Source organism: Cenococcum geophilum (genome assembly GCF_001692895.1).
Source record: "Cenococcum geophilum 1.58 unplaced genomic scaffold K441scaffold_16, whole genome shotgun sequence".
NCBI lineage: Eukaryota > Fungi > Ascomycota > Dothideomycetes > Gloniales > Gloniaceae > Cenococcum > Cenococcum geophilum.
Window position 1 is genome coordinate 1,662,202 of NW_027137574.1, and position 15,144 is coordinate 1,677,345.

The window sequence follows — 15,144 nt, forward strand, 5'->3', positions numbered from 1 at the left end:
GGGAGTGTTACTTAAGAACCTTATTTTTAGCCCACTACTAGTTACACAACCCCTAATTACTGCTCGCATACCCCCTAATTACTGCTCGCACACCCCCCAATTACTGCGCACACACACCCCCTAAACAGGCTTAGGTCCTTCCTCTTCAGGTTAAAACATCACATGTGTTTGACTTGTATGCATCTACATCAGCGCGCAACTGTCGCGCGCGTCGTGGCTCTTAGCGAGTTACCAATCTTTTGCAACAGACAGTAACACCAAACGCCTATCACCAAATTATAGCGTAGAGCTCCTAGATCCTCCTATCGTCGCGCAAAAAATATAACAATCCATCTAAACAGTCAAATCTAACCAAATCGGTTGCTAGTTTGGTCAACCAAACGAAATATATAAGCTTGAAGCTTTAAAATATCCAATCAACCAAACCGAAGATCTATGGTTTGAATTATTTGTTTATCAGCAAGTCTGCATAGAATTTTCAGACGGCGGCCATCCACATTTCCTCCGAAGCACTGTTTGCCAATTCGAGCGGTGAATGTTCTCCGAACCGTGACGAGTTTGCGAAAGGTTCCCTCGTTGACTTAGTACGTCTCTTCCAGAGCTGGTCCAGCCGGTCCAAAAGTGATTCGGAACTGGAACCAAGAAAGCCAGACTGAGAAGACACTACATTTAAAGGTTCTATATTACAAGCGCTAAGTCGGGCAAAAAGGCGCTTAATTCTGTGGGAAAGCCAGACATACAATCAGGGCGACAAGGCTGGGGTTTTGGGGGGGGGGGGGCTCCTCCCTTTTCTTTCCTATTGCCTACCTCTTCCTCATGTATATATAGAGGCCCTAGAGCCGCATTCAATAGACATAGTCCTCATTCTTTGATATCCCGATCGACGAATACTCTCTGGTCCTCGCATTTTCAATCGCTAATCTAGCTATGTTTTTTTCATTGTTGCTGATACGCCAGTGATGCTGCTGCGGTACCATCTCATTTTACCTGTATTAGCAAGCAACCGATCAATTTATTCTTAACCAAATATTAACCACCGAGTGAAGTCTAATCCTCTCGACACGATCATCTCTTCCTCCGCCTCACAAAAGCCCCGTATTCCTGGTTCACAGTTACTTTAGGCATCATCATCCACCTAGCACGTAATCAACACTAATTAGTACATCGCATTAAACACTCCTACACCCTCCATCCCTTCTCCCTTCCTATGGATATCAAACAGTAAATCCCTATCGTACAAACCGTCCTTCACCTAACCCTTTCCCCCAAGAAGTAAAAAATATAGCTAGCACAAACACAGATATGAAAACAGGTTAGCAGATGATCCTTCTCAGTCCTCGTCAAAGATCTGGAACACGTTATCCAAAATCGTGATGACAACGCGCGCCTGTAGCCCGGCGTCCGACATGGGGCCGCGGTGCGGGCCCATTACTGTTGGCCTGTATGTATCCAACTTGAGTTAGTACTGGCTATCCAGATCGAATAGCCGGAGAGTTAAACGGAGAGGTTTGGAAGCTCTGGAATGGGGGAAGAGGTGCAGTGACTTACGCAAAGCAGATGCCTAAATTGCTCGTACTCATCCTATTTGCCTGAGAGTGTTCTTGCACACGGTTGAGATGCTGTTGCGCACATGGCGGTTAGCAATTTGGCTTGATAAATATCTGGGGCAGGGAGTGCTGTTAGAAGCAGCGGCTTACCAAAACCAGCGCTCGCAGCGTTGCATAATTCGAGTCTGGTAAGGCGTTGATGGTGGCATGCATCGAGTCACGGCGGACGGTATCATCATCGATGCCTATGGTGGTCAATATGTTAGTTTTCCCTTTGTACGAATGGATCCTCGTCTTGGATAGTTTCGGAAGTTGAAGAACAAAAATGAGGTGATAAGGTCATGGAGATACGTACGTGCTGCATCAATAAACTCTGTATAATGCTCGCTTGTAAGCAGCGGATCTGGCAGATCCCGGAAGAATTGCTTTAGAAGACCAGCTACGCTGTTGACGTCATGATAAAAGGAGTCAGGATTGCGGAAGTCGACTTTTGATGAATCTATACGCTGCTGTCAATATTCTACTCCGCCTTCATAGAAACCGAAGGGATTTGTTTGGGGATCAGTTGACTTACCATTATCGAACAAGGCCTTCATAGTTTGAATATGTGATGAGGTTCCCGGTACCCGGTAGATCCCTTCTGTTTCTAACCCGAATAAATCAACTGCTTGGATGCATTGGTACACTACCATTGGTACAGGCGAACCGTCTCGTCGGAATAGTTCGTCGAGAGGGACGCCAAAGACAGGCTTGACGGGTGGAGGATTGCTGTATGTGACACCAATCGTTTGAGGTGCATGGTTCTGGCCTGCGGGACTAAGACCATACGACGGACCTGGGTAGTGGGAAGGGTTGGATGGTGGGAAGGAAGGCTGTTGAGGAGGAGCACCGTATGGAGTATGTTGCTGTTGCTGAGGAGGTGGTTGCTGATAGCTAGAATTGTAGGGTTGGTAGTTTTGCTGCATCGGCGGCGGTGGCTGATGCTGTTGCGGCGTTGGCACAGATTCCTGTTGCTGGAGAGAGAATGATGGTGGTGGTTGGGATGTTGACATTTGCAAGGATTGTCGTTGTGCAGAAGGAGGGGTTGGCTGGGCCTGGAGTTGGACGAGTGTCTGGCAAATCATTATGATTGTACTTAGAGTGGGAGATGAGAGACTTACTGGATGCTTCTCATACTTAATCTCTGTCAATCTTGTAGGTATTTTTGGGGTAAAGCTGGTTATATATTGTTGAAAGTCCTTGCCATTATCGATCTGATACACCAGCTCCCGAAGGCTTGGGGGTAGCATTTCTTTCCCATCGTTAAGGTTAACGGGGCTGATGCACATGCCATTATCCAACAAAAGTCTTTCGTTGAATGCAACTATCCGAAGCAATTAGCAAAGCTGACCTAGATATTCCCCACATTCAAGACCTACCGAACTTCTGCATCTGTAGTGTTAACGCAGAATCGCACTCTGTGATCAGATCTCTCACGGCCTTGATAGCCTGCGGCCTATGCGTACTGACAAGCTCCTGTCTCTGAGTCTGCGCAGTCTGGACCTTGGACGCATAATCTGCATCCGCGGCCTGGAGTTTTCTATGCAAGTCTTCCTCGTGCTGTGCCGCAGACTTGGGCCCCTTGATCCCAAACTTCCTCCCTGCGCCGGAATCGCCTGTCTTGACTCTATCATAATCCTCGGCTAGAGAGTCGTACTTCGCCTTTGCCTTCTCCATAAGTGTCTCGGCGTCCTGTACTCTCTTTTCAGCCGTCAATCCCGTCTGTTTCCATTGTTTACGCCCACGTTCCATGTTGTTCGCTAATTCGTTCAAGTCCTCCTGCATTTGGTGGAGGGATATGCCGAATGTGGAATTATTGTCTGCCATTCGCTCATTGACTTTCAGGACTTCCTCGAATTGGCGGGCGTAGCTGCCGTGGCGGGCTTCTTGCTTACGGATGGCTTCGTAAGTGGCGCGACACATTTTCTTCAGACCAGTGGCTTGCTCTTCCTCGAGGGCTCCACGCTTCTTAAGGAAACTGGCAAAGTCCTATACCCAGCGATTCAGCTACCTGTAAAGACGAATTTTCACTGATTGACGTTGTGAGAACTTACCCGTGCGCTGGCTATACTGTGTTTTAGCCGGTTGAGGAGGGTGTTGACACCGATCTATAATGGTCAGGGCTTGCTCGAAGATTGATAGCAAGTGTCTACGCACATCAGAATATAAAACGTCATCTATAGCCTTAGCGATATTGGGGTGTACGGGTGGTGGTGCATTCTCGGGGCCAGGAGCTAGCGGCGCAACTGGGTCTGAAGTCGAGGCTGTAGCCGCAGGCGGAGCTTCGTTCAGAACATGGCCGTTGCCATTCGTCGTCGTCGAGCTGGCGAAAGTATCAGAGTTGAAGCCATCGGAGCCCATCTCCACTGGCGGGAGCGTAGGCGGGAACGACGACATTGTGCGTTCCTGGTGTTTTGCGTTGGATATGGGGGTTGATGGAGGTCGGAGAATTCCAATGAAGTGGGTGGAAGTGACTTGCTTGCTGGCTGGCTGTGATCGTCGTCGCGTGTCGCAAGCCACGCTGCGCGCGCCGCAGCGGAGACCGCCACTGAAACAAACCCCGGATGAACCTTGCCCGATACTGGGACCCACTGCAACACCACGAGTGCATCACCATTCTGTCTTGACTGCCCTTTAATCCTCTTAGCTTCTCCAATTGCTTCATCTGCTGAACTCTACCTTTAACCACTTGTTTTGCTCGCGCTTTCACCGTCATGGCACAGCAAAACCCCAGCACCAACCCCACCTCGTCCCAAGTATCCACCACACTGCCTCCAGAAGTAATAACGTGCCTCCAAAACGCCCGATTTGTACGTGAAAAACCCTTCCACTATGCCCATATCTTCTCAACCCCCCAAATCTCTCATAACCTCTCACAAACCTCCAAATCCACCAATTCACTCTACGAATCCTGCACCTCTCCGCGCCCCCCTCACCACCAACCCACCAGCTAACCCACCACAGCTCCACCTCGCGACCTCCAGCCACAACACCCCGCACATTTCCCTAATGAACTACACCTACCTGCCCTCCTCGCCCTACACCAGCAGCCCAACCATCATAATGACGACGCCGCCCTCATCCCGCAAAACGCACAACCTGGCCTCGAACCCGCTCGTCTCGCTGCTCGTGCACGACTGGGTGTCGCACCGCCCGCCCACGCTCTCGCAGCCGGGGCGCAGCGTGTCGCCGGACCGCGGTGGCGGCAGCGGTGGCGGCAGGGGCAGTCTCGCGGAGCTGCTGCTGGGCATGAACACGGCGTCGCTGTCGCGCATCTCGACGACGATCAACGGGACCGCGGAGCTTGTGCCGGCGGGCACCGAGGAGGAAGCCTGGTTCAAAGCGAGGCATGTCGAGAACAATACGTTTGGGGACGCGAGCGCGTTTTCGTCGTCGCCCACGACGGCTGGGGGCGGGCTGTGGGGTGGGCTTGGTGGAGAGGATGAGGATGCCGAGGGGGATGGAGGAAAGAAGTGCTTTATTGAGGGGGAGGAGGTGAGGGTGGTGGTGGTGCGGATTAGGGATGGGAGGATTGCGGATTGGAGGGGGAGTGTACGGGATTGGGCTGTTAGGGGGGAGGGGGAGCGGTTGGCTAATGGGGTGTAGGGGAGGAGGAAAATGGGTTGTGGCTTTCTTCATGGGAAATGGCTGGAACGCTGTTATGGCCCGGGATGAGCGCTTGGTAACCGGAATTGACTGGCTTAGAATGGCAGAGGATGGGATTCAAAAAGCTTCTCGAGGGATGGAGTCAACGAGGTTTAGAGCTCAGCTGGGACACATGTCGTTCATTACTGGAGATAGCTATAGTGTATGATATGACATTTGCTCTGTTTTCATCTCGTCCTGAATATGCATTCTATGATGTAAATCGTGATTGTCATGTTTGAAGCTCAATTCACCACATCATCAAAACCCATTCTGGTCTCTTTATGAAATCTCCTTGCCTGTGCTAGGTCTCCGGAGCCCCCGAAAGACACCGATTCCAGTGTGGTGTAGATCTGGGATGAAGGTTTCAATTATGTCCTACTGGGGTAGTCTGATCGAAAACACTATAACCTTTGAACGCCTCTGAAGCCCTTCGCTATGGCATTTTGGGCATGCGTTGGTGATCCTTACCTTCAGCCCGAAAAAAAAGGGTAACATATTCTGCCGTGGCCTGACGATCGGTCACTTTCAAAGCTGTCTGGTTTAGAATGCCCGCACATTTGTTTTCTACAGCTCTGCTCATGGGTTATGGGTGTGGCATGCGGGTCGGATGGATTCAAGCGGGTTTTGAGCCTTTCCACTGAGCCGGCCGACACTCAGCTGGTGTCTAGAAGCGGTAGTTCGCTCTTTGAAGCAAGGGTAGGATGGATGTCTCCTTTCGAGACGAGGCAATATTGCTGCGCCCCAATATTACTTTTTGAATCTAAAGTTTTATGAAGGCGCGTCAGATACCCGATAACTCACGTGGCCGTTAGCAGAGTGTTTCTCGGAGCTAGTTTTTCGCTTCGTATAATAGGTGCTTGAATCAAGCATTTGGCTTTCCTGTTCCGAAACTTTAATCCACAGGAGACTGATCTGGTTTAACATTAGGGCTTTATGGCTGGCCTCGAAATTCTGAGAGCAGGAAAAGCATTATCGTTAGGTCAACCTAATAGGCTCTTGTCAAAGAGCGAGATATGCTATTCTCAAATAGAAAGTTTCCTCTCCAGGATATATAGCCGAGACATAGCTGAAGGCTAAAGTGTCAAAGGGCAGCCTGAACGAGCACGTGAGTGCGAATATCAACCATTTCCCACATAAGGATAGCCTGAGCTGACGACAGCTTAGCGGAAGGGGCAAAGCGAAGCCAGGCGGAAAAGATTTAACTAGAATGAAACGTTGGAAGAATGAAATAGAAGGATACGTAAAGAAAAGACGTTGTCTCATCACAAACTGCACGACAAACATCCACGTTGCTCAGGTTGCCTGGTGAGAAGAGTCCGGTCCGAAAGGCGTCTAGCCGGGTCCTTACATGGGAGTGAGCTGTCACCCTGGGCTGGGGGTACGCAATGCATAGTTTCTTTATCGTAAAGCCTGGGAATAAGCCATTTTTTCTCGGGGCTTTAGCATGCAGTTCCTAAGGCTTCGATATCGCGTTTTGTGCTGCCTACATCCCGGTAAGAGGAAGTGTAAGCCCGACGCACTAAAGTGTGTATGGTTAGGGCCCGTCTCTATTGGGTCGGTTAGATTCTGTCTGTCGGGCTTCTGAGGGCGAGCATGCATCCAAATTATGGGGGCCGGAGGTGTGGTTTATGGGATGTACTGGGCAAGCCAAAAAAACTCGGACTAGATTTGCAGTGATTTGAGTATTGGAATGCTCTTACGAAGTAGGTAGTAGATTATCGCCTTTTCACATGTTCATCAGGACCCCAAGGCCACATCATCGCCATAACTAGCCTCAAGGAATTTGTGTGACCGTTCCATATCCATTTTTAAACCCCCCGCTCTCCGGAACCGAAAGAAGTAAAATATAGTTGGGCGACAGTCATTTCCAGTTACCCCGCCCCAGCGTAAATTATCTGTATCGATGATGTTCAACCACTCGTCCGGAAAGTCAAGGTTCAGTTCCCCGATTCGTTTCGTCACAGGTGGGTTGTGCATAGAGTTTTTGGTTCATCTCCTGCCAATTCGTCCAAAGATAAAACAACCAAGTGGAAGGCACATAGTCGAAGGAGTGAGAAGACTCTGGGACGAAGGCATGGTTTAAAGGGTCGGCGCTAGGTAAAACTCCGGAGGTATGCGTTTGCTTCTCGGTTGGTTATTGTAGTTGCTGGTTACTGGAGTTTCTAGAGAATGGTGGTTGATTTTCGTATTTATTCCGTCTACTGTTGTCAGCCCGCATTCGCCGTCACTAGAAGGCCAACGGTGACCTTTCTAATCTTCTTGTGACTGATAAAAAGGCCGAGATGTTTGTGGGAAGAGGCCAGGGTTGGTAGGGAAGAGGGGCATGATGAGTAAGGATGAGTACATCAGCAACGAAAAAGATGACATGTGGATAGTTGATGGCTAGCGCAGAAGACTCTGATACAAATCTAGTATAGACCTGGATCTGAAGGTTGAAGTGGTGTGATCGGTGAAAGCCACAGGCTGATTCATTCCTGTATTTTCCACTGCCGTGGCATGAGTAAACACCTGCAGATTCGTCGTGCCGCCGTTGATCGTACTTCTGCTGGGATTGTGTTCACTTTAAGGTTAGGTTGCAGAGCAACGTCTGGTTAAGGTATGCAAGGAAGGAGATCTTTCTGCTCATTACTACACCAGTTGCTTTGTTAGTCATGCATGAGGCGAACATATCCAGCGGCGGACTGCGGACTAGCGCTAAGTTGTGGACTACGGCAACGCTTATTTCCACGCTAACTTGGACCTGGCATCTGGAAACTCAAGGGTCTCATACAAGACCCTGATCGACTAAAACGCCGGGGATATTGGGACGGTTCGAAGCGCCGTTAACCTCCGTAGTGTTTCCATGTTGGGAAGGTATAATCCTGTCAAAAGGACTATACGTGTTGCGTAGATAAGGCGGACGAGGACGAAGCACATGAGGATGTTCAAGGGAGCTTGCAGAACACCTCGGGGGATCTGGTGGCGAGTTGCAATGCATCAATGATATGAAGCAGGGAAACTTGAACCCTGGAGTGTGTTTCGGGTCCTACCGATAGCATTGGGTGATTGGCCGAAAATCCGTCTTGCTCGGTGGTAGGGAGAGGATATCACGTTGCTAAACGTGCGTCTGGTGCGATATATCTTTTAGTGTTTCTGTTCAGGGCACGATTCTGTTTCGAGTCCGTGTTGCATGATATCCTTTCTCATTTTAGCTATTTGTTTTCTTGAAGGTCCCATGACTACGCCAATGCAAGTGGTGGGTAAATAGCTGACTCGATGAACCTTCGCAGGGCTTTATTTAACAGGACCGATATTATCGATATTCTTTTCTTCCAACAATGAGAATGATGTCATCTATCATCCATTATCCATGTCAGTGGATCCGCATGGGCTGAAAGAGTTCGAATGTCAGATTGAGATCTCAGTTCAGCCTGACGAGTATGTCAGCCGCCACATGGTGTGGAAGACGGTGGGCCTTCCAGAAGAATTCTGCATGGGAATAGGGCTGCGAGAATGGTGCCATTCGTGCAGGTGATTTTAATTGGCGGTCTTGGGGCGTTACACGGCCTTAAACTATGGTATACCTGAATACCTATTTTTGATATGAAAATCTAGCGATTTGTAAGGACTAGGAGGGTTAAAACGACTATAGTGCTAAAGCCGATGGAGCTTCGACCGCTCTCAGTCGTGCATAGTTATTCCTATTAAAAGCGTAGGATAGTCTTAATTTCGGGACAAGGCAGTGCTAAATACTCGAAACAGCTGAGGTGCCCTTCCCGGCAGCCGACTGTCGGGTAGGTCCCGTGCGTTTGCTTGTCCCGGAGCCGAGGCGCTAGCAGATACGAGTCTCACGTACCTGGGTAATTTGCGCAAGGCTTGAAATAGAACTATCAACTGCCTGTTTGAGAAGCCCCCTCCGCTGTGGCGGGTGTGGTGAAAGTCGAACATAGGAGACTCTACAACGGCGGCCTTTAGGCTAAGACAACGGCTTCCGTCGACATGGACAGCATGCTTGGACTGAATATGCATGCCCAGGCTGAGGGGAGTGCTAAGGTCTCAAAGCTATATGGACAACAAGGAATAGAGAATGCATGCTGCCTCATTACAAGGGTTGAAGTCACGACAAAGTGAGTTGGGGATTGGCACCGCTCTTCATCATTGGCTCGGTTTATATGGTTGATGGCTTTGACGGCGGGACGACGAATGGCGAACGGTGTGTGAACGGCGAACGGTGTGCGAACGGCGTGTGAACGGCGAAAGTACGAACTAAGTCGGCGACCCGGCCCAGCTCTCCTTCTCCCCGGCACGTGTGCTTGCATTGGTACTTTGAAAGCATTTATGTACCTGGCTATGGAGAGGGCCCAGATTCCGTTTCTAATTGGTCTATCCTGCATTTGGGGCTCTTAATAGGGTTAGTGCTGACGGTTTTCCAACTCCGCTGTCATTTCCAGCCTGACGATCTGGTACTTCAAGGGGTGGTTGAGGCGTGTGGCTTCTGAAGGGAGTTGTTTTCGGGACGTTGGAGATTGAGACTATCGTGATATCCAAAGTCCGAGAGCTCTGATCGGAATCCAATGTGATGGGTTGAGTTGCCGGACGGTTGGCTGGTTCCTCAAGTGGATAACCATTGCAAGGAAATCCTCTGGACAGACGGGGCTTCGTCTAACAAAAGTAGGGATCCGATATCCTTTTCGGGGATCAGTGGTACTCGGTCCCTTGTGGTGGTCCTGTTTGGTAACCCACAGCATCAACTGGAAATGCGAACGAAAGAGACGCACCGAAGAGAACGTGCGGGCCTGGAGGGCGATTTCATGCTTGGATGATCTGCCGTCAGCACAAGTCTTGTCCCGACAGGTGGAAATTGGGGACGTTAGAGTTGTATGGAGGTGAGAAGTATATTTACAACTCTCCAACGACTGTGCAGCAAGCATCGAACCATCTCCCGTGCACACACCCCTCCCCCATCCCAGCAGCCTCCGGCGGGTATCATAAAAGTAGACAGGCAGCTCGATGGCGCACGGCGGTTGGCCAGTCCAACACTTTCTTTTTAGCCCATTTCCGCTGCCGCCCCAAGCTTTGCCAGGGCTGATCCCAAGCTGTTTCAACCCAGGCGAAGATGCAGAAACCCTCTATTGCCTTCCCCCTCCCACCAAAGAGTAATCGGCCGTGCAGCCACCGCATGCACTCGGGTTGCCCGGGTCCCATGTGGCATGCATGGCGAAAGCGGTGCTCGGCGTGCTCATTTCTGCCCTAAGCCGCCGCTGAAGCCGTCGTCCAAGCCTCCCTCGCTCCCTTGTTCCCAACAGCCCTGGCACTTGCACTGGGGGCCCGTAACTTTAGCTACCGGCTGGCAGAGTCCCTGCTCCGCTTTGGGATGGTTTGCGACGCGGGTGCGCTCGTGCATCGATCTGAGCGTCTCCCACCCTGCCAGCGGGATATAAGGGCTCAGATCTCAGCTTAACTGGCTCTGCAATTCCCAGCCGACTGATAACTAACCTTTCACATCCTGAAAATCAACCTGCTGTTGTTCCCCTGCCTTACTGATACTGCCAACTTTCTCTGCTATTCTCTCAACTCTGCTGTCGTTGAGGTAGTGCTGCTGTGTACGAGAGCCGGAACGATAGAGAAGTATGGACTACGCCGCCTACTTCAGCACAGGGCCTCCTCAGCCCTATCATTTCATCGGGCTCCCTCCTACACCCACATATTCCCACTCAGTCGATCATGACACTATTCGGAGTATCGTGAGTTATTTCCTTACTGCCTCTTCTCCCATCTTCCAACTTTTTGCTCCTATCCCCTCCCGCACCCCGCATCTTACTGCGAACTTTACTAATCCTGCGACCAGGAACCTCTCGACACAGCATTTCTCCCCCCTCACTCCTACGATGCATTTCCCTTCTCACACAATCTCCCAACTACATCAGGCTCTCCGGACCCGGTAGCACAGACGCCGATGCCAGTGGGCAGCTTAGACAGCGGGCTAGGGGTGGACATGGACGAGAGGCAGAGCCGGACACGGAGCAGCAGCGAAGAGAAAGAGTCAGGATTGACACCAGCACAGAGCCGGAGGAAGGCACAGAATCGGGCTGCGTGAGTACACCGTCCTTCAGCTACTCCTCCAGCGAGTCCAATACTCCCATGCCACGTCGGGGTTCCGAATCCTTCGTCCACAAAATCCTCACCAAATCACCACACGCCCACAACTTCCCCCTCCCACCACCACACACCCTCAGTACACCTAATATTACCACTCCAATCCTTCTCAGCTAATGCCCTTTTCCCCCTCCACAGCCAACGCGCCTTCCGTGAACGCAAAGAACGCCACGTCAAAGACCTCGAAGCGAAGCTCTCTGCACTAGAATCCAGCACCCACAGCCTGCAATCAGACAACGAGCGGCTAAAGCTAGCTCTGCAGCGCGCGCGGACCGAAAACGAGATCCTGCGGGCAACCTCGACCACGCACCCGTCCTCGCCCTCGGCCTCGCGCCCCGTCAGTGTCAGCTACCCCTCCCCCGGCGCGCACATGTCGGCGCGCGCTGCGGACGGGGATCAGGCGCTGGACGGCTACGCGGTCACGAGCCTGACGAACGGCTCCGTCATCACGAACGGCGGTGCGGCGACGGGCACCGGTGGGAAAGAGCTGCCTGCGCAGGCGACGTGGGACCTAATACAGTCGCATCCGCTGGTGAAGCAGGGGCTGGTAGACATTGCAGATGTGTGCGAGCGGCTGCGGGGAATGGCGCGGTGTGATGGACATGGTCCGGTGTTTGAGGAGCGGGCGGTATGGAGGACCGTGGAAGAAAGTAGGAGGGGAGGTGGCGACGAGCTGATTTAGCCGCTGGGCAAAATGGGAAAAGGGAAGACGGAAAATTAAGAGAAAGATTTGGTTATACCCGACAGCTCACGCTGGGATGGGCTGGTAGTGCTGGGAATTGCATTTTGGAACTGCTGACTTCATGAACTGCTTTACCGCCCTTTTTCGGAATCATGCAGGGAAGGTCGGGCGTTAGAATTCGAGACTTCTCAGCTCACCGGGTTTTTGAATGAATGGCTTTGGGAATTGTCGTTAGGCCACCACTGCCCAGAGAAAGCCGTTGAGGGAAAAGAGGGGTTCCTAGTCATGATTTGGCGAATCAGATTAGATGCGAAATATTGATCAAGTCAAAAAATACTACATTCACAAGAGACATTATTCCCGAGGTCACCGTGGTGAGCATTCATCCGAGATAAGAGTTTAGGCATTCAGACATCTAAGCGTATGCAGAAACTGGAATGTGTCGATCTGCATCAAAAGTCACACAGCAAGCAAGGAACGGAGAGCAATGATGTGGAACACACACTGAGTGGCGCATGGCTTGCCTGGGCAGGGCGTTTTTTATGATTAGACGTGGTTAGATAGCGCCAATAAGAAACGCATCGTGGCTTACACCACGGCCGTGGAGCGGCAAGGGCAGTCGGGCCCGAGCTGTCTTCAATCCGTCAACGCCAAGTATTGGAGAAGGTCAAAATGCAATGTAGTTTGAGTAATTTGAGCAGTCTGATTCTTCGATAGAGTTTCGTGATGAGGCTTGCTTGATGCGATGTACCATTGACAAGGTAAATAACTAATATTGATTGACATCGAACGATAGAAGGTTTGAATGGGTGATACAATAGAAACCGGAAACTTGGCTTTGGGTTGGATGAGATTAGAGCCACTAGGGCTTATAGCCACTAGGGTTCAAGGAAGCTTGAAGGGAGGGCTTTAAGCTTTGATCATCCAGGGTCCAAAACCCCCACCCTCTTTTATGTGGGACATCGAAATCGCATCCCTTGTTGACGAATATTGCACCATACCGCTTCAAGGGCGAAATAATGTGCTTGTTAGCTTGACCGTAACAGACGAGGGTTTAGGTAGCTTGTCAAGAGTCATTGGAGAGTCAATGGATAATTTCGGGAGCATTATGGCCACCCAACGGCACCCATTAGCAACCACCATTGAGGTCGCGCGGAGGGCATATTTGTTGCCTGGATGTGGCAAAGATCATCGTATATCGTATTGAAACGTCCGGTCAACGAGTTTCTAAAGGCTTTACATGAGGGAGTGTAGCAAACTCGGCAGTTTCATCGTCATTGCATCCAGGAGGAAGACGATGGCTGCTAGACCGTTGCTACGCCATCTCGTGGTGGAGGGCAGAGTTTACTGCACCTCCCGTGTCTGGATTCGGGCGCATATGCAACATTGGCCGAGGACGCTTGAGGTCGGTTGAGCAGGCCGAAGCCTTAATGCACGGGCGCAGGGCTATCAGAAACGGGGATAGCGTCGGAGGCGACTACGACAAGTCAGCACTGCGAAATATGTATGCATAGGTTTATCTAAGCAAGGTGCCAAGCGGGTTCGGGCTGAGCGGCGGATAAGTCATCTGTCATGGCTTCAGGTAAGCGGGGTAAATCAGCGGCAGTTCTCTTCTGCAGCTAGACGGCCTGGAGCGACCTCATGCACCAGGTTGAATCTTTGCGTGTCCTATCGGAGCCTAACGATGACCTGTGATGTTAAAGTCCAATTTCCATAGTGTGACACCCTCGTGCTCGTCTTTGCCATGGTCTATTCGCCAGTAGCTCCCTGTCCAATGAGGATTACCTATGCAGCAGCCACCAAAAGTCCGCAAAAGCCCGCATATCTCCACCGGTCTCGAGAGCGGAATCTCTCTACTGCAATCCCTCCACTCTTCTGCAATCCAACCCGTGATTTGGGTTCCTTAGATGCCGCTGCCATTCCACGTCTTGGCTTCATGCAATAGCAAACCCAGTCATCATGACTAGACAAGTGCGCGTGTCGAATTTCCGAGGTTCAATCCCAATCACTATCATCGTCGTCGTCGCCATTGTTCGTGCGACTCGTCTTGCCTTGCCTGATCCCGCTCGAACCCGCCTGCGCTTCATCGGTCTGTTTATTCCGTGTTTGCATTCGCGGATCGTTGTGACTGACTGCACCAATGTCCACGAGAACTTTCTCCAAATCTGTGGAAAGATAATTTCTTAGCGATGGATCTGGGATCTGGCAAAGCATGAGACTCGGTCGCTTAAGCCTCTTCTAGAAATCCCGTGGCTGGACTTTTTCTCCGTCTTTGACTACTCACCCCTGGACTTATACACTAAACAAGTATTCGACATAGAAAAGTTTAACATACCTTTTGCCACAGTATGGCTGCCTCGCAGTTCCCGCAATGTTACGATCTGTCGCTGGATATCTCCATTCTTGTAGACTAGGACCGTAGGCGTGTTCTTCTCAGGGTATCCTTCGATACAGAGGTCTGCGCGTATTTGGCAGAACTTTACATCTCCGAATCGCTGAGCCAATGCTCTCCATATCTCAATCAACAATCTTGATTCGACATTTGTGCCCTGCGATGAAGTGAGGAGCACGAATACATAAGACTTGTTGGACACTTCAGTCACTTCCTTCGAGTAGTCTGGCTTTTGAAGGTGGTATACTTGGTTATATACGGATGCCGCTGTGATTGTCGATAATTCTGCGAAGCGTTTCTTCCTAGACTCTTGTAAGACATTCTTCATATCTCTAATAACCCTGTTTGACCAAGAAATAGACCCCACATACCGGTATTGCTCCAAGAAATCTTCATCTTCCTCATCTTCTAGCTCTGCTAGCTCGTCTAAGTCTTTGCCTTCTAACCTATCTTCGTGCGCTAATCGTCTAGCTTCCTCCAGAGCCTCTTGTATCATGGGAGTCGGAGACGGTGGCTTCTCGGGTATCACTCCATGCTTTCGAAGAATATCATTCCTGCAGTGCGGCGGGGTGGTTAGCAAATATCATTATTATCGAGAATATTCCATAATTACTACCATTCAGTGTCTGCATTTGGATCATCAACCGGAACATTGACTGGCATGTCCATCTTGGGCGGTTTGTGGATTGCCCCTCCAAGTA

The 15,144-nt window shown here is 50.7% G+C and overlaps 4 protein-coding genes across 4 annotated transcripts; 2 read left to right on the forward strand and 2 right to left on the reverse strand.

The window, feature by feature from the left end:
* Positions 1–881: 881 nt before the first annotated feature.
* K441DRAFT_609180 (RhoGAP-domain-containing protein) lies at positions 882–3,983 on the reverse strand (the record flags this gene model as incomplete). The annotated part of the gene is made up of 9 exons (XM_067645503.1): positions 882–1,439; positions 1,549–1,619; positions 1,698–1,792; positions 1,903–2,046; positions 2,122–2,659; positions 2,708–2,910; positions 2,966–3,575; positions 3,641–3,694; positions 3,744–3,983. 9 exons carry the CDS (start codon positions 3,981–3,983, stop codon positions 1,331–1,333), a joined length of 2,064 nt encoding a protein of 687 aa, XP_067505181.1. The 3' UTR covers positions 882–1,330.
* Positions 3,984–4,342: 359 nt separating this feature from the next.
* K441DRAFT_466251 (uncharacterized protein) lies at positions 4,343–5,192 on the forward strand (the record flags this gene model as incomplete). Its single annotated transcript, XM_067641816.1, has 2 exons — positions 4,343–4,396; positions 4,551–5,192. Coding segments are annotated over 2 exons (696 nt in total), but the record flags the coding sequence as incomplete, so codon positions are not given.
* Positions 5,193–10,593: 5,401 nt separating this feature from the next.
* On the forward strand, positions 10,594–12,425 carry K441DRAFT_658402 (uncharacterized protein). Its single transcript, XM_067648344.1, has 3 exons — positions 10,594–10,957; positions 11,062–11,306; positions 11,508–12,425. The coding sequence occupies exons 1-3, from the start codon at positions 10,844–10,846 to the stop codon at positions 12,049–12,051; spliced, it is 903 nt and encodes a 300-aa protein (XP_067505183.1). The 5' UTR covers positions 10,594–10,843; the 3' UTR covers positions 12,052–12,425.
* Positions 12,426–14,046: 1,621 nt separating this feature from the next.
* On the reverse strand, positions 14,047–15,112 carry K441DRAFT_686522 (thioredoxin-like protein; the record flags this gene model as incomplete). Its single annotated transcript, XM_067651998.1, has 4 exons — positions 14,047–14,216; positions 14,387–14,745; positions 14,815–14,997; positions 15,060–15,112. 4 exons carry the CDS (start codon positions 15,110–15,112, stop codon positions 14,047–14,049), a joined length of 765 nt encoding a protein of 254 aa, XP_067505184.1.
* Positions 15,113–15,144: the final 32 nt, after the last annotated feature.